Here is a 22,125-nt window from a genome sequence, read left to right on the forward strand (position 1 = left end):
CACTGGGGCCAAAGTATCTGTGGGAATGGGGGCCCAGACCATTACAGGACTGAGGGAGTTGGATTCAATAGAGAGCATGTCTGCTGTCTCCAGCTGATCTTTCTCCCTCTGTGGCTGCAGGCCCATATTGCTTTACTAACATCTACAACATGTAAAACGTCACACACACACACCCCCCGTTCCCCACGAATCACCCTTTCTTCCCTTCTGCAAAGGAAATGAAAAATCTGTTCGTAACTGTTTAAAAACGTATTTCCTCTTTCAACTAGTGGAAAGAGAACTGTACTGCTGCACAACCATAAGAGTGGATTTCCTAAGACCTGGAGGGTTAGGGTTAAGATCACACAGTGTCAACCAAATCAAAGTGACAGAGCTTGATGCAGCATCAGCAAAACTCCCTTTTACCAGAAGCAGAGCTGTCAAAGGGGGCAGGACCAGGCTCATGGGGCTGCCCTCCTGCAGACAGCCGCCCAGGTAGAGAACGCACAGTACAATTACACTCACATTAAGCTGAAAGACTAGGAAGAGGCTTTTCTATTCTATCATTTTGAGCGGTGGCGTCATTGAAGAAAAGTCTGTATGGCCTGGTGGGAGGTGGTAATGGATTAGAGTGCTGATGGATGGTTGCAGTTCTTGGCTGTAAATCAGCAGGTTAACCCCTCTAAAACTATGTTCCTGTAGCAGACTTGGGCACCTGCAGAACATTTCTAATACCCCTTTTACATCAAAACTGTCTGGTTTTTAGACACAGATACACAAGTTTAAAATCACCACCACCACCAATCACATCACAAGAAGAGTTTTTCTTTTGACTTCATCTGCTCACAAGAATCATGCTGAAAGACTTTGAGCAAAACATTTTAAAAAAAGAGCAAGCAAAATTGAAACCCTCTCCCGCCGAAAACATTACAATCTTTACAAAAAGCCTGATTTCAGCTGCACGAGCAGCTAAAAGAAGGTTAATATCATTATTTATCATAAAAGTGGTTAGCTTTATAGATCAAAGCAGAAGACATCAAAACTGTGGTAGCTGCTGAATGTGTCTCAATGTACTGTGACTATATTTTTGGTTTTGTAAAAAAGTGATCATAAATGCAGTCACATAAACGATAATGGACCATGCACATAGACACACAGCCATACTTAAAAGCCTGAGGGAGTCGTTTTCCTTCTCCTCTTTCTCCTGACCTTCTGTAAACACAGCTGCTTCTCCTCTCCTCTGACTGGTGACAGGGATGGGGGGTTATTAATGTGCTGTAACTAAGTAACCACATAATGTGGATCTCTGTGGCCGAGCGCAAAGACTGATTTATCTTCTTGGTTGCTGTGTTTGTACATGTGAGCCTATCTGAAACTACTTGACTGCCTGTTTGCATTTTGACGAAGAATGCTGCTGCTGCTGCTGTTGCTGCTGCTGTTGCTCTGCTGCTACTGCTGTTGCCCTGCTTTTCTTGTTGTTGCTCTGCTGCTGCTGCATATTAATCAAATACATGTCCTGGATTAGTGAAACAGTTCAATGAGAAAACTTTGTGGTCATTTATTAAAGGCGACGATGATTTTAAGGCATCTGATCAATATTTACAACATAATTTTGAAGAGAAACATGGGGCGCTTTCGCAGTCAAGGCAGAAAATAGAATATATAGTTGTTAGAGCCAATTTAGTTTAGATGTTTAGATGTTTACTTGGGATAAGATTTGTTGGCCTCAGGCCACGTGCTTTTATTTTGACACAGGCTTTGGTCACATGACCAATTAAAGATGGCTGCCCCTCCCTTGGCAGTCAGTTCTCAGTTTAACAAAGGAATGGTTAGTGGTGATATAGTTTTTTACCGCTTAGAGTTGGTATCTTTGGAAAGTAAAGGCTTTGAACTTAGAAAACGAACACTTTAGTTTACTTATTCAAACCTTTTATGTTGAGCCATTTTATTTGGATTATTTAGCCTTAATTGGAATACAAACATTTGGATTTATGCCACTGTGTGCCACCTGCTTGCCTGCCTGCCATTTTCCCCCTCTGCTTGCTTGCCTGCCTGCCTGCCCTTGCCACTCTCCCTCTGCCCACCTGCTACTTACCTGCTTGCGGCCTACTCACCACCTCCTTCCATGTTGAACACCTTCAACCATCAAAACCAAGGTATGAACAACAGCTGTGCACAGTGTTTAAGATAGGCGCGTAACAATAACTATACAGCATCTTTCCTTTGAAGTTGAACAAAATTGAAACTGACACTCACAAAGTAAAAAACTTTTCATGAAGTGCCTAAAACATGGAAACTCAACTTGACATGGATTTGTTTGACAATGGAACTTGGATTTGTTTGAATTGTGTATAACATACACTTTTGAAATACTGGATTTTGGAAAACATCCATGAATTTAAACTGAATTTCTGCATTGACATCACTTTATTTGAAATAAGCACTCTTGGTGAAATTGCCGATGTCTCAATCCGAGTCAGGCGAAGTTGATGTTGCTGACGCATTGATAGAGGATACTAACACACAACCTATGGAGTCGCGTGGACATGAAGTTGCTGATTCTCCCACAGATGATGCTAATGTGCAAACCAAGGGTGAAGAGCTGTTGAATCAGCGCATTGCAACCCGAAGGGGGAAATTGAGTTTTTGTACATGGAAACAAAATGAGTTAAAGACAGTCATGCAAGATGGCAGTGTTGCTGCTATAGACAAAGGCATTCAAGATCTTATAGATGCATTGGATGAATTGGACAAAGCTCATGTGTTGGTGCAAGACATGTTGACTGGTGATAATAGGCAAGATGACCATGTCCAATGGTATGAACCAAAAAAGAAGTTCTTCTTGTCTTTTCTTGAAAATGCACAGATGTTCAAAGGCCGTCTGTCTCAGCCATTACCCGTTATTACCCCTTTGGACAGTGTTTCCAACACATCTAGACGGACAAAGAGGTCTTCTCAAACTAAAGCATCATCACTGTCATCAGCCTGTGCAAAGGCTGAAGCAGAGGAGGCAGCTCTTCGTGAACGTGCTACCGTGCTTAAGAAGAAACACGCCCTTGAGCTGCAAAGGGCGCAGATTCAAAGTGAAATAGAACAGAGTGCTCTGGACGCTGACATTGCTGCAGCAAAAGTGAAAGTTCTGAAGAGTTACGAAAAACAAATGTCCACAGCAAAAGCAGGCTCTACCCATCGATCAGAACCAATGGATGGAATGAACTCATATCTGGCGGAACAAGGGAAAAATGTAAAGGAAACTTATTTGGATCCAGAGACTTCAATTGATGTTCAATATACGCATATACAGACGGTTCCCAAGACTCCTCTTCAGATGCTTACAGCACAAAGACAAACCCAACTCTCCTACCGACTACCTATTCAGCCTCATTCTACAGCTTTCTCCTCCAATCCACCTGCTGTAGCAGCAGCCTCTATTCCTACAGCTGCCACACCTACTCCCAACATAGTAGCAGCTACCTCTGCTCCCACTGAGGTAGTACCCAACCCTACCCTCATGACTACAGCAGCTAATCCAACCACACTCTCTGCTCAGCCAAGCATGACCAGCGGTTTAACTGACATTGCAAACCTCCTTTTTCAGCAACAGCGGTTATCCTTGCTTCCCACTAGAGACATACCTGTCTTTGATGGGGAACATTTGAACTTTAGACCTTTTATGCAAGCTTTTGTGCATGGAATTAAAAATAAAGCCATAAGTAACCAAGACCGCTTATATTACTTGGAGCAATACACTTCTGGCCAATCAAAGGAGCTGGTGAGAAGTTGTTTGCATATGAATGCTGATGATGGATATGCAGAAGCTAAACGACTGCTGGAGTACCACTTTGGTGACAAGATAAAGCTCACAAATGCATACATGGAGAAAGCCTTGAGCTGGAGTAACATGAAGACAGAAGATGGAAAGGCATTGTCCAGCTTTGCACTCTTTCTACGAGCATGCTGCAACCTGTCTCAAAGTCTGCAAGATATGGAGGAACCTAGTTGCCCTCCAACCTGAAGCTTCTCGTTTCAAAGCTTCCTTTTAAGTTGAGGGAAAGATGGCGGTCAAGAGCATTTGACATCTTGGAGCAGAGAAAAACTAAGGCTACTTTCTCTGACCTTGTTGCCTTCCTCGAGAGGCAATCTAGGATCATGCAAGATCCCCTTTTTGGTGACCTTCAACAGCCACTTCCCACAAAGAAGCTCTTGCAGCCCAAACCCACATCAGATTCCAAGCTTTCCTTTAAAAGCAAAGGTAGTTTTGTGAGTTCTGTGACGAGTGCTTCTGCCCCTCCTATGAGTGATGTCCCCAAACAACAATCTGCTAGCAGCAAATCCAATGTTGTAAGCTCTTGTGCGATTTGTAATGGAACACATGCTTTGACTTCATGTGAAAAGTTGCTTTCTAAGACACATGAAGAACGTGTTGAAATGTTGAAGAAGAAAGGTGTTTGTTTTGGTTGTTTGGCAAAGGGCCACGTGAGCAAAGATTGTAAACGACGCCTTACTTGTACAGTATGTTTCAAAAGGCATCCAGACATACTGCATATTCAGAAGACAAATGATGGAGTCACAGACCACAAAGGTTCTAGTGGATCTGGAAAATCAATAAGTAGTGGATTGGTCTCACTGGAAAAGGATAGCATTGGATCTAGTGATGATCATTGCACACTGGCTATTGTACCTGTTCAAGTGAAGCTGAGTAATTCCAACCATGTTGTCCAGACATATGCATTCCTTGATCCAGGAAGTTCCGCCACATTTTGCACGGAGAATCTCCGAAGACGACTGAATGAAAGAGGGAGATGTCATAGGATTGTTTTGCGAACCATGAGTCAAAAGAAACCCAATGACTGCATCATCATCAAAGGCTTAGAAGTAAGCAGTTTGGAAGGAGGAAACTTCTATGAATTGCCTGATGTTTATACACAGAAAGAAATTCCAGTCAGCAAAGACCATATACCAAAGCAGAAGGATTTGGAGAAATGGCCACATTTGAAGGATGTATGTGAACGCCATGTTGAAATGTGGGCATGCTGAACTTGTGCCCAAAGAGGAAGAGGAAATACCGGTACAGGCTGGCATGGGATGGTACATACCCCACCATGGAGTACGTCACCCCAAAAAAGGAGGCTTGAGAGTGGTTTTTGACTGCTCTGCATCTTATCAGGGAACATCTCTCGACAGCGAACTTCTGAAGGGCCCAAATCTCACAAACTCCTTGATTGGTGTCCTGTTGCATTTCTGTCATGGGAATGTGGCTATACTGGCTGATGTTGAGAAGATGTATTACCAGGTGAAGATACCACCAGAGCATGTTGACTTTTTGCGTTTCTTATGGTGGGAAGATGGAAACACATCTCAGCCTCTCAAGGAATAAAGGATGACCGTTCACATCTTTGGAGCAACATCATCAGCAAGTTGTGCCAGTTATGCCTTGAGGAGGACTGCTGAAGACCACAAAGGCGGCTTTTCAGCGGATGCAGTGAACACGGTCCTAAACAACTTCTTTGTTGATGATTTGCTGAAGTCCGTGGATACAGAGACTAATGCCATTCAACTGTACAAGGAGTTGAAGGCTCTGTGCGCAGCTGGAGGTTTCAATCTCACCAAGTGGTCCAGTAACAGCAGAGCTGTCCTAGCCCACATTCCTGAAGGTGAAATGGCAAAGGGAGTGAAGGACTTGGACTTGGAAGACCTGCCACTGGAAAGGGCCCTTGGTATGCACTGGAGTGCAGAAGATGATGTCTTCAAGTTCCATGTGACACTCAAAGAACAACCATGCACCAGACAAGTCATTCTGTCTATGGTTAGTTCAATGTATGACCCGCTAGGATTTCTTGCCCCAGTGACATTTTCAGCAAAACACCTATTGCAGGAACTTTGCAGGCTGAATCTTAGTTGGGACAAAGACATACCCAACACCCACTCACAGTCCTGGAAACGTTGGCTGCAGGGCCTTGAGGCTCTCACAAACTTCAACATTGTCCACAGTTTCAAACCAAAGAAGTTTGGAAAGGTTGAACATGCACAATTGCACCACTTCTGCGATGCAAGTGAAGTCGGATATGGCATAGTGACCTACCTGAGGTTAGTCAATAGTCAGGAGCATGTGAAATTTGTGATATATATGTGATATTTGGAAATCAAGAGTGGCGCCGTTGAAGTTGATGACAATCCCATGTCTTGAGCTAACTGCTGCAGTCCTGGCAGTTCAAATGGATCGGATGCTCATGGATGAGTTGAAACTGGACCTGGAACCATCCGTGTTTTGGACAGACAGTGCAACTGTCTTGAAGTACATAAGGAGTGACAGCAGATGATTTCACACCTTTGTCGCAAATCGACTAAACGCAATCCGAGGCATGTCTGATATATCGCAGTGGAAACACATACCTGGGAAACTGAATCCTGCTGACTGTGCGTGTACTGCCTGCCCGCAGGCACTTTTCATAAATAACTTCATATATAATCTCAATTTATATATGTTAAAAATGTTAATAAGTTAAGAAATATATTCGAAGTGTTTACAATTGTAATTCATTGTTTTGTAATTAATTTAGCTAATAATATTTTCGAATAGAGCGACTTCCGGTTTTCTGTTTGGCGCTTCCGGTTCCGCTTCGCGGTAGTAAACAGAGGCCATGAGCAGATCTAGCACGGGATATCGGATCCCAATCCATTGTGAAACTTTGCCATCCACGTCGATCTGTTAACAAGGCAACGCCGTAAGTTTATGTTACATACTTACCTGTATGACTTATGTAATATTACGTGGTTATATGCGAAAATGTTTATAGATGAGTGCAATGTATTGTACGAACATCTGACTTGTTCTGAAAGTATACGTAATGTGCTTCACAGTTTTCACCGTTTCCAGTAAAGAAAATTTCTACGAAATACATCTCCCTGGTTCTTTGCTGGCGGTTTAGCTGCGTGTTTCATACAACACTACAGTGAAAAGGCGGCATTTGACATTTCATCGTGGTCAAAATGGCATCAGTGAAAGGTTCAGCTGCGAGTCAAATACGCTCCACAACATCTTCTACAAGGAGTGCTGCTCGTGCTCGTGCTATAGCCGAGGCAGCGAAGGTAAGAGCATCTTATGCAACTAAGGAAGCTGAGCTAATAGTGGAAAAGACAAAGATTGATGCTGCTCTACAAGCATTAACGTTGCAAAGAGAAGCTCAAGCAGCTGAAGCAGAGGCTGAAGTATTAGAAGAAGCAGAGGCAATAGAAGAGGAGAAAAGGAGTTCTGTGTCTGAGAGAGTAAAAAGAGAGAGAACTAAAGACTATGTGCAATCCCAAAGCGACCTCAATCCCTTTTTAACCCCGTCCAATGCAACACCCTATGCTCCACACCCAGCTGAGCCATTCGCACAACACATGGCACGCAGAGACCTAATAACTTCGGGTCTCTACCAATATGACGACAGGCCAGAAAACTTCAGAGCTTGGTCCTCCTCATTTAATGGTGCTGTAGCTGAGGTCAATCTCACACCAACTCAGGAGCTCGACCTTATGACAAAATGGCTGGGAAAGGACTCGAGTAGCCAAGTGAAGCGCATACGCTCTGTCCACGTCAATAACCCTGCATTAGCTTTAGCAAGAGCATGGGAAAGACTACAAGAGTGCTATGCGGCGCCTGAAATGATTGAAAAGTCACTTTTTCAGAGATTGGACAGCTTCCCTAAACTACTACCTAAAGACAATATAAAACTACGCGAATTAGGGGATTTGCTGCAGGAGATCCAAGGGGCGAAAGAAGATGGATATTTGGCAGGTCTGTCTTACTTGGACACTTCAAGGGGAATAGGTCCAATAGTGGACAAACTCCCATATGCGCTCCAAGAGAAGTGGGTGTCTCACGGCTCCAATTACAAAGAGGAGAACAACGGATATTTCCCACCTTTCAGTTACTTTTGCAAGTTTGTATGCAAAGAGGCAAAGAAACGTAATGATCCTAGTTTTGCTCTTCAAAACAGTCAAACACAATTCAAAAACAACTTAAAATAAGTAAGCGCAAGCAAACCAGTTGCTGTGCACAAAACAAACATTTCAGCTCCAGATAAGGACATAAACAAAAACTGCCCATTACACAACAAGCCCCACCCGCTCACAAAGTGCAGGACCTTTAGGAACAAACCACTGGACGAAAGGAAGGCCTTCCTAAAAGAGAAAGGAATATGCTTTAAATGTTGCTCCTCAGACTCACATCTCGCCAGGGACTGTAAATCTACAGTAAAGTGCACCGAGTGTGACCGTACAAGCCACGACACCGTCATGCATCCAGGACCTCCACCTCAGACATACAAGGCTCCTCCACCCGTTCAAGATGATGGCGGGGAGGGAGAACACACTTCGAACGAAGTTGAAATGACTTCAAGCTGTACAGCGGTGTGCGGACCAGGTCGTTGGGGTCGTTCATGTTCAAAAATATGTCTCTCAAGGGTGTACCCAAAAGGTCAGAAGGACAAAGCAGTTAATGCGTATGTAATTATGGACGACCAAAGCAATCGTTCTTTAGCTAGGCCGGAGTTCTTTGAACTATTTGACATTCAAACCGAGCCTCTCTGCTACAACCTAAGAACATGCTCTGGCCTTGTCGAAACATGGGGCAAAATGGTTGAAGGCTTTCAGTTAGAGTCCTTGGATGGGTCTGTAGTAATCTCATTGCCCCCGCTGATTGAATGTCAGGACATTCCAAATAATAGGAGTGAAATTCCAACACCGAGTGCTGTAATGAACCAGCCGCACCTCAGGCGTGTAGCCAAGTTTATTCCAGAATTGGACCAGAAAGCAGAAATACTCCTGCTACTAGGCCGGGATGTCTTGCGTGCGCATAAAGTCAGGGAACAAATCAATGGCCCCCATCAAGCCCCCTTTGCTCAGCGCCTAGATTTAGGTTGGGTGGTGGTAGGAGAGGTATGCCTGGGGAGCACTCATACGCCCACAGTCAGCACCTTAAAGACAGTTATTCTTGAAAATGGCCGCCCTACAGCATTTGGACGTTGTGACAACTTTTTGCAACTGAAGGAAGTTTCATCAACACAAAGGGAAAGGAAAGCACCTGACAAAACACTCGGACAAACAGTGTTCAACCGCACAGAAAACGACAACAAACCAGCTCCCTCTATAGAGGACACACTCTTCTTAGAGATCATGGGTAGAGGAATGTACAGAGACAAAGACAATAGTTGGGTCGCCCCACTTCCCTTTAGAGAGCCTCGCCAACAAATGCCGAACAACAGGGAGCTTGCCCTAAGCCGCTTCCTATCTCTCAAACACAAGCTGCAAAGGAAGCCTAAAATGCAAGAGCAATATGTTGAGTTCATGAAAGACATTTTTGCCAATGGTCATGCTGAGGTGGCACCTCCATTAAAAGAAGGACAGGAGTGTTGGTACCTTCCAACATTTGGGGTTTACCACCCACAAAAGCCCCAATAAGATACGGGTTGTTTTTGATTCTAGCGCCCAGTACTCTGGCATCTCTCTAAACAATGTCCTCCTGTCAGGCCCCGATCTAAATAATACGCTCATTGGGGTCCTCCTCCGTTTCAGGAAAGAGACTGTGGCGATTATGGCTGATATACAGCAAATGTTTTATTGTTTCATGGTCCGTGAAGACCACCGAAACTACCTTCGTTTTTTGTGGCATAAGGACAATGATGTCAATAAGGAGGTCATTGATTATTGTATGAACGTCCATGTATTTGGAAATTCGCCATCTCCCGCAGTTGCTGTTTATGGACTGAGAAAGGCCATCCAAGCAGGAGCAAAGGACTACGGCACTGACACAGTCAACTTCGTAGAGAGGCATTTTTATGTTGATGACGGCTTGATCTCTGTGCCCTCTCCAGCCGAGGCAATCGACCTGCTCCAGAGAACACAAGCGTCACTCGCGGAGTCCAACTTGCGCCTGCACAAGTTTGCCTCGAACTCTCAAGCAGTCATGGAGGCATTCTGTCCCGAGGATTGTGCAGCAGCCCTTAAAGACCTTGATCTTGGTGGTGAAGAACCTCAGTCGCAGCGAAGTCTAGGTCTAATTTGGGAGACAAAGGAGGATACATTCACCTTCTCAGTGGCCACTTCAGACAAGCCGTTTACTCGGCGCGGCGTTCTGTCATCAGTCAATAGTGTCTTTGACCCTCTAGGCCTACTGGCACCAGTTACAATCCAAGGACGAGCCTTACTCAGAGAGCTTACGTCAGAATGCTCAGAATGGGACACACCACTTCCAGAGGGCAAGAAAGGCAAATGGGAAACCTGGAGAGATTCCCTTGCAGGTCTGAAAGATCTTCATGTCCCAAGAACCTACACAGCTACCTCACTCAGTCTAGCAAAGACCAAGGAACTACTTTTATTCTCCGACGCTTCAACTAAGGCAATAGGCAGTGTAGCCTACTTGAGAGCCACTCAACCAGACAACACAGTTGAAGTAGGATTTTTGATGGGCAAAGCTAGACTAGCACCCCAGTCAGAGCCCACTATACCTAGGCTTGAACTTTGCGCAGCCGTCATGGCTGTTGAGATGGCAGATCTAATCAAGGACGAGTTAGACCAGCATCTAGACGCAGTTCACTTCTACTCGGACAGTAAAGTAGTCCTAGGCTACATTTACAACGAGTCTAAGAGATTCTACACGTATGTCCACAATAGAGTGCAACGCATTCGCCAGTCATCAAAGCCAACACAGTGGCACTATGTGCGGACAGAAGAAAACCCCGCGGATCATGCCTCCAGGTCGCTGACACCTTCTCAACTAGCAAAGTCAACCTGGCTTACTGGACCGTCCTTCATCTACCATCCGCCTGTTGAGAACAAAACCTTGAGAGAAATGTTTGAGTTAGTTGAACCAGAGAAGGACTGTGAAATAAGGCTGCAAGTTAAGTCATATGCTACTTATCTCCAAGTACTTACTTGCAATCGTTTTGAACGCTTTTCCACCTTTGAGTCACTTGTGAGAGCACTGGCATTTCTTATCCACATCGCTAAATCATTCAACGGCACAAATACAAACAGTGAATGCAAAGGCTGGCACAAATGTCCCTTTCCTCGAACAGTGGACGAAATGACTCAAGCCAGACACGTCATTCTGAAAGAGACACAAATGGCCACCTTTGAAAAAGAGTTGAGTGCTCTTCGAGCCAATAAACCAATTCCTAGGCAAAGCCCCTTGCTAAAGCTCAGCCCAGTACTCGTCAATGGTCTCATTGCTGTAGGGGGTCGACTCAAGCATTCAGAGGTTGATAATTCAGAGAAGAACCCAATCGTCATTCCAAAAGACTCCTACATCTCCCTCCTGCTTACACGTCATTACCACAAGCAGGTGAAGCACCAAGGCCGTCACCTAACTGAGGGTGCAATTAGAGCTGCAGGGCTTTGGCTTTTGGGAGGTAAAAGACTTGTTAGCTCTGTTATCCACAAATGCATTACCTGCCGCAAACTGCGTGGTAAACAGCAAGAACAACGCATGGCAGATTTACCAACTGAACGCCTCAAAATGTGTCCACCTTTTACCCATGTCGGCCTCGACGTCTTTGGGCCCTGGACAGTAGCTACCAGACGCACCAGAGGTGGACAGGCACAAAGTAAGCGCTGGGCCATCATGTTTAGCTGCATGAGTTCGAGAGCTGTGCATATAGAGGTTATTGAATCTCTAGATACATCCAGCTGCATAAACGCTCTTCGTCGATTCTTTGCACTACGAGGCCCTGCCAAGTCACTCTTATCCGATCGAGGCACTAACTTCATCAGAGCATCTAAGGAGTTAGGAATGGACAGAACAATGCAACAATACCTGCAAGATCAAGGTTGCAGCTGGCAGTTCAATCCGGCTCATGCCTCCCATATGGGAGGCTCCTGGGAGCGCATGATCGGCATTGCTCGGAGAATTCTGGACTCAATGTTCCTTCAGGACAAAGTACACCTTACTCACGAGGTGTTGTGCACTGTGATGGCCGAAGTTACGGCCATCATAAATGCAAGGCCACTTCTTCCAGTGTCTTCAGATCCTGAGAACCCATTCATCCTGTCACCGTCAATGCTTCTCACCCAAAAATCATGCCTTCCACCCCCTCCAGGAACTTTCCTCGACAAGGACTTGTACACCAAGCAATGGAGGCAGGTTCAGGCTCTCGCTGACCAGTTTTGGACACGATGGAGGCGAGAGTACTTACCTACACTACAAAAGAGACAAAAATGGACTGTTTCACGACCAAACCTGCAAGTTGATGACCTTGTCCTGCTCAAAGATAAGCAGGTCACTCGCAACAGCTGGCCCATGGCTCGGGTCACTGCGACATTCCTTGGGAAGGACAATCGCGTAAGGAAAGTGGAAGTAAAGACCAGTGACCAGGGTCATGTAAAGACTTTTCTAAGACCTGTAACTGAACTTATCCTTCTTTTGCCAAAGCACTGATTTTTCTTGTGTTTAGTTGTTATAGTGGCCTCATAGAGGCCAGGCGGGGAGTGTACTGCCTGCCCGCAGGCACTTTTCATAAATACTTCTAATCATATATAATCTCAATTTATATATGTTAAAAATGTTAATAAGTTAAGAAATATATTCGAAGTGTTTACAATTGTAATTCATTGTTTTGTAATTAATTTAGCTAATAATACTTTCGAATAGAGCGACTTCCGGTTTTCTGTTTGGCGCTTCCGGTTCCGCTTCGCGGTAGTAAACAGAGGCCATGAGCAGATCTAGCACGGGATATCGGATCCCAATCCATTGTGAAACTTTGCCATCCACGTCGATCTGTTAACAAGGCAACGCCGTAAGTTTATGTTACATACTTACCTGTATGACTTATGTAATATTACGTGGTTATATGCGAAAATGTTTATAGATGAGTGCAATGTATTGTACGAACATCTGACTTGTTCTGAAAGTATACGTAATGTGCTTCACAGTTTTCACCGTTTCCAGTAAAGAAAATTTCTACGAAATACATCTCCCTGGTTCTTTGCTGGCGGTTTAGCTGCGTGTTTCATACAACACTACAGTGCGTCCGTGGATTAAAAGCAGCAGACTTCCTGAAAGGCAGCAACTGGATCAACGGTCCCATGTTCTTGAAGGATTTGCCCAAAAACTGGCCCAACTCACCTGTTAACCTCGCAATTCCTCCAGATGACTCAGAGTTGAGGAGAGACGTGCTTGAAGTCCATGCCAGTGTTGTCAGCCACCATGATCCAACTAATGTGTTGCTGAACTACTTTTCCACCTGGTATAAGCTCAGAAGAGCTGTTGCATGGTTCCTAAAGCTGAAGAGTTTGCTCACCCAGTGCGCTCTCAAAAAAAGGGGACCTTAAGGCAGTCACGGCTGGCCCCATGACACTCTCTGTTCAAGATCTGGAAGAGGCAGAAGAAGCCATTGTGAAGTTCTGCCAAAATCAAGGATTCTCGCAGGAGATGGCAAGTCTGCGCAATGGAAGGAACGTCAGCCGGAAAAGCTCCATCTTCAAACTGGATCCATTCCTTGACATATTAAGAGTTGGTGGTCGCCTGAGCAGGATGGCTATGCCAGAGAAGCAGAAACATCCAGCTATTTTGCCTAAGAGGCATTTAATCTCAGAGCTCCTGCTTCGGCACATTCATCAACAGGTTGGGCATTGTGGCAGAAATCACATTTTGCCAAGCTTAAGGCAAAAATATTGGATTCCTTGTGCAAATTCCTTTGCGAGGGAAATTGTGAACAATTGTGTCCCCTGCAGGCGAAACTATGCACGTGCAAGTGAACAAAAGATGTCCGATCTGCCAATTGATCGTTTGACTCCTGACCTCCCTCCATTCTTATACGTCGGAGTGGATTACTTTGGACCAATAGAAGTGAGAAGAGGGCGTGGCATGGCAAAGCGGTATGGTGTGCTATTTAATTGCCTGACTACTAGAGCAGTCCATTTGGAAGTAGCACAGTCGATGGATACTGACTCCTGTGTGAATGCGTTCAGGCGCTTCATATCCAGAAGAGGCCAAGTCAGTGAGTTGAGGTCAGACAATGGAACTAATTTGATCTGCACTGAAAAGGAGCTACGGGAGGCGCTGAAACGTTGGAACATGGACTAAATTGAGAGCAGTCTTGATCAGAAAGGTGTGAAGTGGACGTTCAATCCTCCAGCTGGTGCCCACCATGGAGGCATCTGGGAGCGCATAATAAGAATGGTGAAAAGGGTCTTGTCCTCAATCACAAACCAGCAGTCTTTGGATGATGAAGGTTTAGTCACAGTGATGTGTGAGGTTGAATCCATCCTAAACAGCCGTCCCTTGACAACCGTTTCTAGTGACCCCAATGACTTGGATCCACTGACACCTAATCACCTACTGCAGCTTAAGGTCCAGCCCTTGCTTCCACCAGGAATATTCAAACAGGAAGATGTGTACGCCAGAAGGCGATGGCGACAAATACAGTATATCGCAAATCTTTTCTGGACACGATGGATACTGGAATATGTTCCACTCATGCAAGAACGATCCAAATGGTCCCGCATCCGGCCGAACTTCTCTTTGGGAGACGTAGTAGTGATCGCTGATGCTGCAGCACCACGAGGCTCATGGGTGCTTGGGAGAGTCATCGAAGCCATAGCAGATTCTAAGGGCCTTGTTCGCTCTGAGATTGCAAACTAGAACCAACCAGCTCCTAAGGCCAATCAGCAAGATCTACTTGTTGGTAAAAGCCAACAGTGAATGCTGAACAAAGACTCGTGACATGCGCAAGTGCTTCCATTTGTACTACATCCATACACTGACACTTGCACACATTTATAGTAAAACTGGAATTTAACTTAGAATTTAGAGATTGAACATTTATTGTTTTTTAGTTTTTGAAAATTGGCCCCATTGTAAATGTGTTTTGTTATAGCCACACGTGGTAGCTATAAGGGGCCGGATATGTTAGAGCCAATTTAGTTTCTTAGTTTAGATGTTTACTTGGGATAAGATTTGTTGGCCTCAGGCCACATGCTTTTATTTTGACACAGGCTTTGGTCACATGACCAATTAAAGATGGCTGCCCCTCCCTTGGCAGTCAGTTCTCAGTTTAACAAAGGAATGGTTAGTGGTGATATAGTTTTTTACCGCTTAGAGTTGGTATCTTTGGAAAGTAAAGGCTTTGAACTTAGAAAACGAACACTTTAGTTTACTTATTCAAACCTTTTATGTTGAGCCATTTTATTTGGATTATTTAGCATTAATTTGGAATACAAACATTTGGATTTATGCCACTGTGTGCCACCTGCTTGCCTGCCTGCCATTTTCCCCCTCTGCTTGCTTGCCTGCCTGCCTGCCTGCCCTTGCCACTCTCCCTCTGCCCACCTGCTACTTACCTGCTTGCGGCCTACTCACCACCTCCTTCCATGTTGAACACCTTCAACCATCAAAACCAAGGTATGAACAACAGCTGTGCACAGTGTTTAAGATAGGCGCGTAACAATAACTATACAGCATATTTCCTTTGAAGTTGAACAGAATTGAAACTGACACTCACAATAGTAATTAAGCCTCCCTTAGAAAAAGAAAACATAAATGCCATACATGTCTGAAGGCAGGGTGAGTTTTCATAGAATATGTGAGGTTGCATTAAAACAAGTACAGGTAATATTTGGAGGTACATATTTGGGGACATCAACACATATTCTCACACTGCCAAACCATTGTGCTGTTCTTTTACTGCAGCACAGGAAATAAAGTGAAATCTTTGTGGCACTGCTACAAATGGCTAGAATAATATTAGTAGAGGTGACAATATAGCAGAAAAGAAGGAGTGGACATGAGCAGTGAGAAATAGGCTGGTAGTACTGGATTAAAGATGTTATTATGTAACTGCAGCTGTGAGAGGAAAAGAAAAAATGGACCTCAGAGAACTTCAGCTGACTGTAGAACCTCCTCAGGATGACAAAATGACAAATTAGGCAAAGGATATATTTAGACAGCCTAGACTTCCTGTGATTTTAACATATTTGTTGCCTTTTTTGGTAGCTGCATTGCTGTTATAGTCTCTGAGATAATAGAGGTCACAAGGCCAACTTGTGTAAATAAGTTATTTGATGCATTTGCCAAACCCTAAATAAATGCTTAGCACTTACCAGTACTGGTGATAATAGCCTAAACTGTAAAATATAGGGTTGATGGAAAAGAACAGCATCTGCAGAAACTATTTGAATGAAATATATTAATACAATCTATTCTCATTTGTTCCCAGACTGGAACCAGTCTACATTTCCTTCTTCCTCTGGATTTCTTTCTGCTTGTTTTTCTCAAGGTGGATGACCTTTGATCCCAAAGATGTCACTGGTGACAAATCAGCATTTTGTTTTCCTGCTGTCAACAGCCCCCATCAATTTATAGTTTTCCACATTCAGCCATTTCCTGAAAAGGTCTGTGCTATGTGCATGTCAGGATGTAGAGGTTTTACCTTTAAAAATCCTCAGGTGTGTGTGTATGTGTTTGTGTGTGTGTGCGCATGTACAAATATATATATACACACACACACACACACTGTTCATCATTATCGACCCAAAATCTGGGGAATGTTTCTCTGCATGATGCAGCATCACTAGGCTGGACCATTGTAATTCATTATTTTCAGGATGTACAAAGAATTGTCTGAGGACTTCCAGCTGATCCAAACTTCTTCAGCTAGAGTTCTGACAGGTTCTAACCAGAGAGGTCACATGACAGCTAGAGTTCTGACAGGTTCCAACCAGAGAGGGTACACGACTTCTGTGCTGGCTCCTCTTCATTGGTTGGTTGCACTCTTGTTGGTTTAGGCCCAAAATGGTTTTGCAGTTAATTAACACGACATTAGGTTTGAGTTATATGATGTTGGTGAGGTGAAATTGAAGTTACGTTAATGAATCAGATGAGTTGGGACATGACAGTAACACAACCTGTTTACATGTGTGCACATCTAGCCCCATTGGAAACGTGTTGCTAAATGTAGCTTTAGCTTTTTCAAGGTGTCTCCTATAAATGCTCTGAGCTTTCTGAATTTCCACAGCTTCTGTGATGAAATCCTGTCCAAAAACCCATCTGCAGTTTGTTAACATTACGTTTAGGAAATGTGCCAATACTCCAGCTCTGATGAAATTGGCCAGTGTACTGGACTGGACTGTTTAATATTGGCAATAATGACATGAAGCAGGATGTGAACAATCCAAAGACGCCCATGGGAACGTGATGACACACAAGCCAATTTCATTGTGAAACCATCAAAAATACCTACAAGAGTTTGCTTAAGAGCTATAGTAGAAATGAAATATTTACTGTTTATGAACACTCAAGACAGCATCCACCCTTTTATTTATACAACTGTTATGATACAAGTCAAGTCTAGTTTATGATCTTTTATTTATTATCTTTCTACTGTGGTTTTGCTTGAGGAAACTAACCACTAAGTCAGTCTTCATATCAATACAATTAGGAGAAGACTCAGTCACAGCTCTCAAATTGTTGAAGTAAAACTATGTATGTCAAAGCTCAAATAGAATGTGAACTGTCATCATATTTGGAGGTAAAACCAGCCAGTCCAAATCTTTTTTTCTTTTACTTTTCCCAACTCTGGGGTTACTTCTGAATTCCCGCTCTGTCTCATCTTTGTAGTTCATTTTGCCTTTCTTAATTTCTGCCGGAACCATTTTTCATAATTCTTTAACTGTAATCATTATATTTTAAGCAACATTCCTTCATAATTTTGGGTTTTCTGGTTCAGATTTAGCCCATGGTCCTGTATGTATGTGAATTATTGGAATAACTTACTCTGCATGCACACATCCAGACACAGACGTTGCAGCCAATTTCCAATTTTTAAAATGTTGGAAATGAGAAATATGAAGATTATAATAATTCTCATTATTATTAAGAATAATGAGAATTATTGCCAACAGCCAACAAACTACTGTCTTTATTGTCCCTCTCCCTTCATATGTGCATATGTAAGCGGTATCTTGTTGAAATGACAGGAAGAAACCTTGAGCAGGACCATGCTCATATAGGGGGACCCTCCCGCTGATGGCTGGCTGGGTAAAGAGAGAGGATAAGGGGGAGGACAGGTAGAGGAGAGAATAGGTAGAACATAGAAATACATTATATTAATTAAAATAAGCTGCTGGTAGAGTCGGGTTGGGTGGGTCAGCGGGGTTGGAGTTCAGTAGGTCCGTATACAGCTTATGAAGGCGGCGATACCTGTAGATGAATATAGAAGGGGGAGGGGGGGGGGCAGAAAAACTACACAAGAAATAACATCACTAGTCTACTTGGTGGAGAGGCCAGGCCAGGCCAGGCCAGACCATGGGGTGACAGAGGCCTGTCAGGTCATCATGTTTCTGGACCAGTAGTTTCCTGATCCTTGCAATGTTTCTCAGTTGAAAAAAGGCACTTCTAGAGACTATTTTAATGTGTGAGTTGAAGAACAGATTTTGATTAAAAGTTACTCCAAGATTCCTCACAGAGAGACTAGATGCTAGGGAGATACCATCTAGAGCGATCATGTGATCTAATCTATCCCTGAGAGGTTCAGGACCAAACACCATGACCTCAGTTTTTCCTGAGTTAAGGAGGAGGAAATTTGAAGACATCCAAGACTTTATGTCTTTAAGACAGGTCTGAAGCTTCACTAACTGCTCTGTCTCCTCTGGTTTCATGGATAAATATAGCTGAGTGTCATCAGCATAACAATGAAAATGTATTCCATGCTGCCGAATAATGTTTCCTAAGGGAAGCATGTACAAGGTGAAAAGGATTGGTCCAAGTACAGAACCTTGTGGAACTCCATGGCTAACCCTACTGTATGAAGAGGGAATGCCATGGACATGAGCAAACTGGTATCTATCTGATAAATACGATCTAAACCAGTCTAGAGCTCTCCCTTTAATGCCAATCACATGTTCCTGTGTGTGTGTGTGTGTGTGTGTGTGTGGTGTGTGTGTGTGTGTGTGTGTGTGTGTGTGTGTGTGTGCGTGCGTGAGAGAGTGAGATACAGAGTGGGCAACTTAAACATACTTGCAGTACAAAAGAGAGCTTTTCAGCCTCTGTTCTAACTTGGGGTCAGCTTTAGAGCTCCCTGTCAATCAGCAAGAGCACTTTAACAACACCCTCCCCCCTCTCCTCCATTCTGTCCTCCTTTTCTTACCTTCTTGCCCCTTATTACTCTATACACTCCATTTTGAATGTCTCCAGCTTCTTGTCTTTACCCACTCACACATTCTCAAATATTCCTTGTTTGATTTTTCTTTTCTTATTTCTTTCTTTGTTCTGTTTTGGATAATCAACTTATCTTTATTCCACATGACTGATGCTTTCCTGTGTTCCTGCCTCTTTTCCCCTCCCCAATTTTGACCGGGAGCACTGCTCTGCAGGCATGCACTATTTCACATGTTGTATGGTTTGACTGGCTGCATTCCATTGGTGTCAAACTGCTGGAGCCTGTTTCTTTCCTGAGCTGCACCATCATCACACCCTCACAACTGCGTCTTTTGTTTGGATTACCTCAATCTATCAATTTGACTGAGTAGCTGATAAGATCCATCAATTGGTGTGAGTCATTTTTGAACTTCTTTTCAAAGACATCTCACAGCAAATTTCCCACTAACTTTTTATTTTATGTATTTGAGTGTATATATAGATATGTACGATAGGTTGGCACATGTGGTTGCGATAAGGCCCCTTTTGAGCTGCAGCTAATGCAGAGTCAGGCACAGATGAATGATGAACTACATTCTCCCTTTTGTGTGTATGTGTGTGTGTGTGTGTTGTGTGTGTGTGGGGGGGGGGGGGGGGGGGTGACATGATTTATCCACCAATGTTGATAAGACAGACAGGACAAACGAGGTTCCCATTAACTGTAACGGACAGGACAGGGCTGGATAACTGGGTGCAAACCTCTCACTCCTCCGTCAGGTGTTAGTAATCAAACAAGGCATCGTTTAAAACCTTCTTGTTTGCTCTGACACAACACAGGCACTCACCGAAGACTAATGTTGGCTTTCTCTTTCCTCTTTTGTATTCTTTTCATCTTTTGGTAAGTCATTTGACACAATAATTAGCAGTCAAAGAGGAAACGAGTTTGAAGGCGGATTAGCTGTGTGACAGGAAGAAAGTCTCCAATCATTACCTGATGACTCCCTTGATACTCTGCACCCAGACATTCCTGACCCCCAGACTCTCTAGTTCGACGTTGGGGTTCTCGCGGTCGAGCGAAAGGGTTGCTTCCCTGCACCTTTGGGTCGGGGAATGAGTTCTGATGGCTGTTTGTGCTTATGCACCAAACAAAAGTTCAGAGTACACTCTCTTTTTGGAGGATCTAGGACGGACGCTGGACAGTGTCCCAACTGGGGACTCCATCGTGCTGCTGGGAGACTTCAACGCTCACGTGGGCAGCGACAACGTGACATGGAAAGGCGTGATTGGGAGGAACGGTCTGCCCGATCAGAACAACTATGTTCGAACATAAGGTTGTTCATTGGTGCTCTTGGCACCATGACGGCCTGGGCCGTAGGTCAATGATTGACTTTATAGTCATGTCAGCTGATCTGCGACCACATGTTTTGGACACTCAGGTGAAGAGAGGAGCAGAGCTGTCAACTGATCATTACCTGGTGGTGAGTTGGATCAGGTGGGGGGAAGCCACCGTGTGGACCTGGCAGGCCCAAACACTTAGTGAGGGTCTGTTGGGAACACTTGGTGGAGGAACCCATCAGGCTGGTATTCAACTCCCACCTCCGACAAAGCTTTGATCGCGTTCCACGGGCGGTAGGGGACATTGAGTCTAAATGGGCCATGTTCCGCTCTGCCATTGTCGAGGCGGCTGTCGCGAGCTGTGCTGCAAGGCTGCTGGTGCTGGTCGTAGCGGTAATCCCCGTACCCGATGGTGGACACCAGAGGTGAGGGGAGCCGTCAGGCTGAAGAAAGAGGCCTACAGGTCATGGCTGGTCTGTGGATCTCCGGAAGCAGCTGACCGGTACAGGTTGGCTAAGCGGGTTGCGGCCGCGACAGTCGAAGAGGCAAAAACTCGGGCATGGAAGGAGTTCGGTGAGGCTATGGAGGAAGACTTTCGGTCCGTGGGTTTCGCCGCCTTAGGGGCGGCAGGTGGCAACTCGCCCACACCGTGTGTGGGGAGCTGCTGACGTCTCCTGGGGCAATTATCCGGCGGTGGATGGAATACTTCCAGGAGCTCCTCAATTCTACCAACACGTATTCCACAAGGAGCCGGAGCTCCGGGAGCGGATTAGATCCTCCCGGGGTATCTTAAGGCTCTGGATGTTGTAGGGCTGTCCTGGTTGACATGCCTCTGCAACATTGCGTGGACATCGGGGGCAGTGCCCTTGGACTGGCAGACCAGGGTGGTGATCCCTATTTTCAAGAGTGGGGACCAGAGGGTGTGTTCCAACTATAGGGGGATCACACTCCTCAGCCTCCCTGGGAAAGTCTATGCCAGTGTGCTGGAAAAGAGGATTAGATCAATCATCGAACCTCTGATCAAGGAGGAACAATGCGGGTTTCGCCTCGGTTGTGGAACCAAGGATCAGCCCTTTACCCTTGCTGGGGTGCTTGAGGGGAGTTGGGAGTTTACCCAACCAGTCCACATGTGCTTTGTGGACTTGGAAAAGGATTATGACCAGGTCCCTAGGAGCATCCTGTGGGGAGTGTTCCGAGGGCATGGGTTGGATGGTCCCTTGATAAGGGCCGTCCAGTCCCTGTACCAAAGGAGCAGGAGCTTGGTCAGGATAGCCGGTTGTAAGTCGGACTCGTTCCCAGTGAGGGTTGGACTCCGCCAGGGCTGCCCTTTGTCACCGGTTCTGTTCATAACTTTTATGAACAGAATTTCTAGGTGCAGTGGAGGGTGTCGAGTTTGGTGAGCGGAAGATCTTGTCGCTGCTTTTTGCAGATGACGTAGTTCTTCTGGCACCATCGTGCAGGGACGCGGATCAGCACCTCCAAGTCAGAGTCCATGGTCCTTGCTCGCAAAAAGGTAGAGTGCCTTCTACGGGTCGGGAAGGAGGTCCTGCCTCAGGTGGAGGTGTTTAAGTATCTCGGGATCTTGTTCACGAGTGAGGGTAGGATGGAGTGGGAGATCGACAGGCGGATCGGAGCGGCGTCAGCAGTGATGCAGGCGCTTAACTGATCTGTCATGGTGAAGAAGGAGCTTCGCCTTC

The 22,125-nt window shown here is 44.9% G+C and overlaps 1 protein-coding gene and 1 long non-coding RNA gene across 2 annotated transcripts; both read left to right on the forward strand.

Moving 5' to 3' along the window:
* The first annotated feature begins 6,429 nt into the window (after positions 1–6,429).
* Positions 6,430–7,992, forward strand: LOC130535344 (uncharacterized). The gene is made up of 2 exons (XM_057050332.1): positions 6,430–6,704; positions 6,841–7,992. The coding sequence occupies exon 2, from the start codon at positions 6,970–6,972 to the stop codon at positions 7,990–7,992; it is 1,023 nt and encodes a 340-aa protein (XP_056906312.1). The 5' UTR covers positions 6,430–6,704; positions 6,841–6,969.
* Positions 7,993–12,504: 4,512 nt separating this feature from the next.
* LOC130535571 (uncharacterized) lies at positions 12,505–12,927 on the forward strand. Its single transcript, XR_008953164.1, has 2 exons — positions 12,505–12,755; positions 12,892–12,927. It is a non-coding gene; the product is annotated as an uncharacterized LOC130535571 (long non-coding RNA).
* The last annotated feature ends 9,198 nt before the right edge of the window (positions 12,928–22,125 follow it).

This window comes from Takifugu flavidus, chromosome 12, assembly GCF_003711565.1.
Source record: "Takifugu flavidus isolate HTHZ2018 chromosome 12, ASM371156v2, whole genome shotgun sequence".
NCBI classification, from domain to species: domain Eukaryota; kingdom Metazoa; phylum Chordata; class Actinopteri; order Tetraodontiformes; family Tetraodontidae; genus Takifugu; species Takifugu flavidus.

What these genes read in the sequence shown, in the direction of transcription:
- LOC130535344 (XM_057050332.1), top strand. Translation starts at nt 6,970, where the DNA reads ATGGCATCAGTGAAAGGTTCAGCTGCGAGTCAAATACGCTCCACAACA.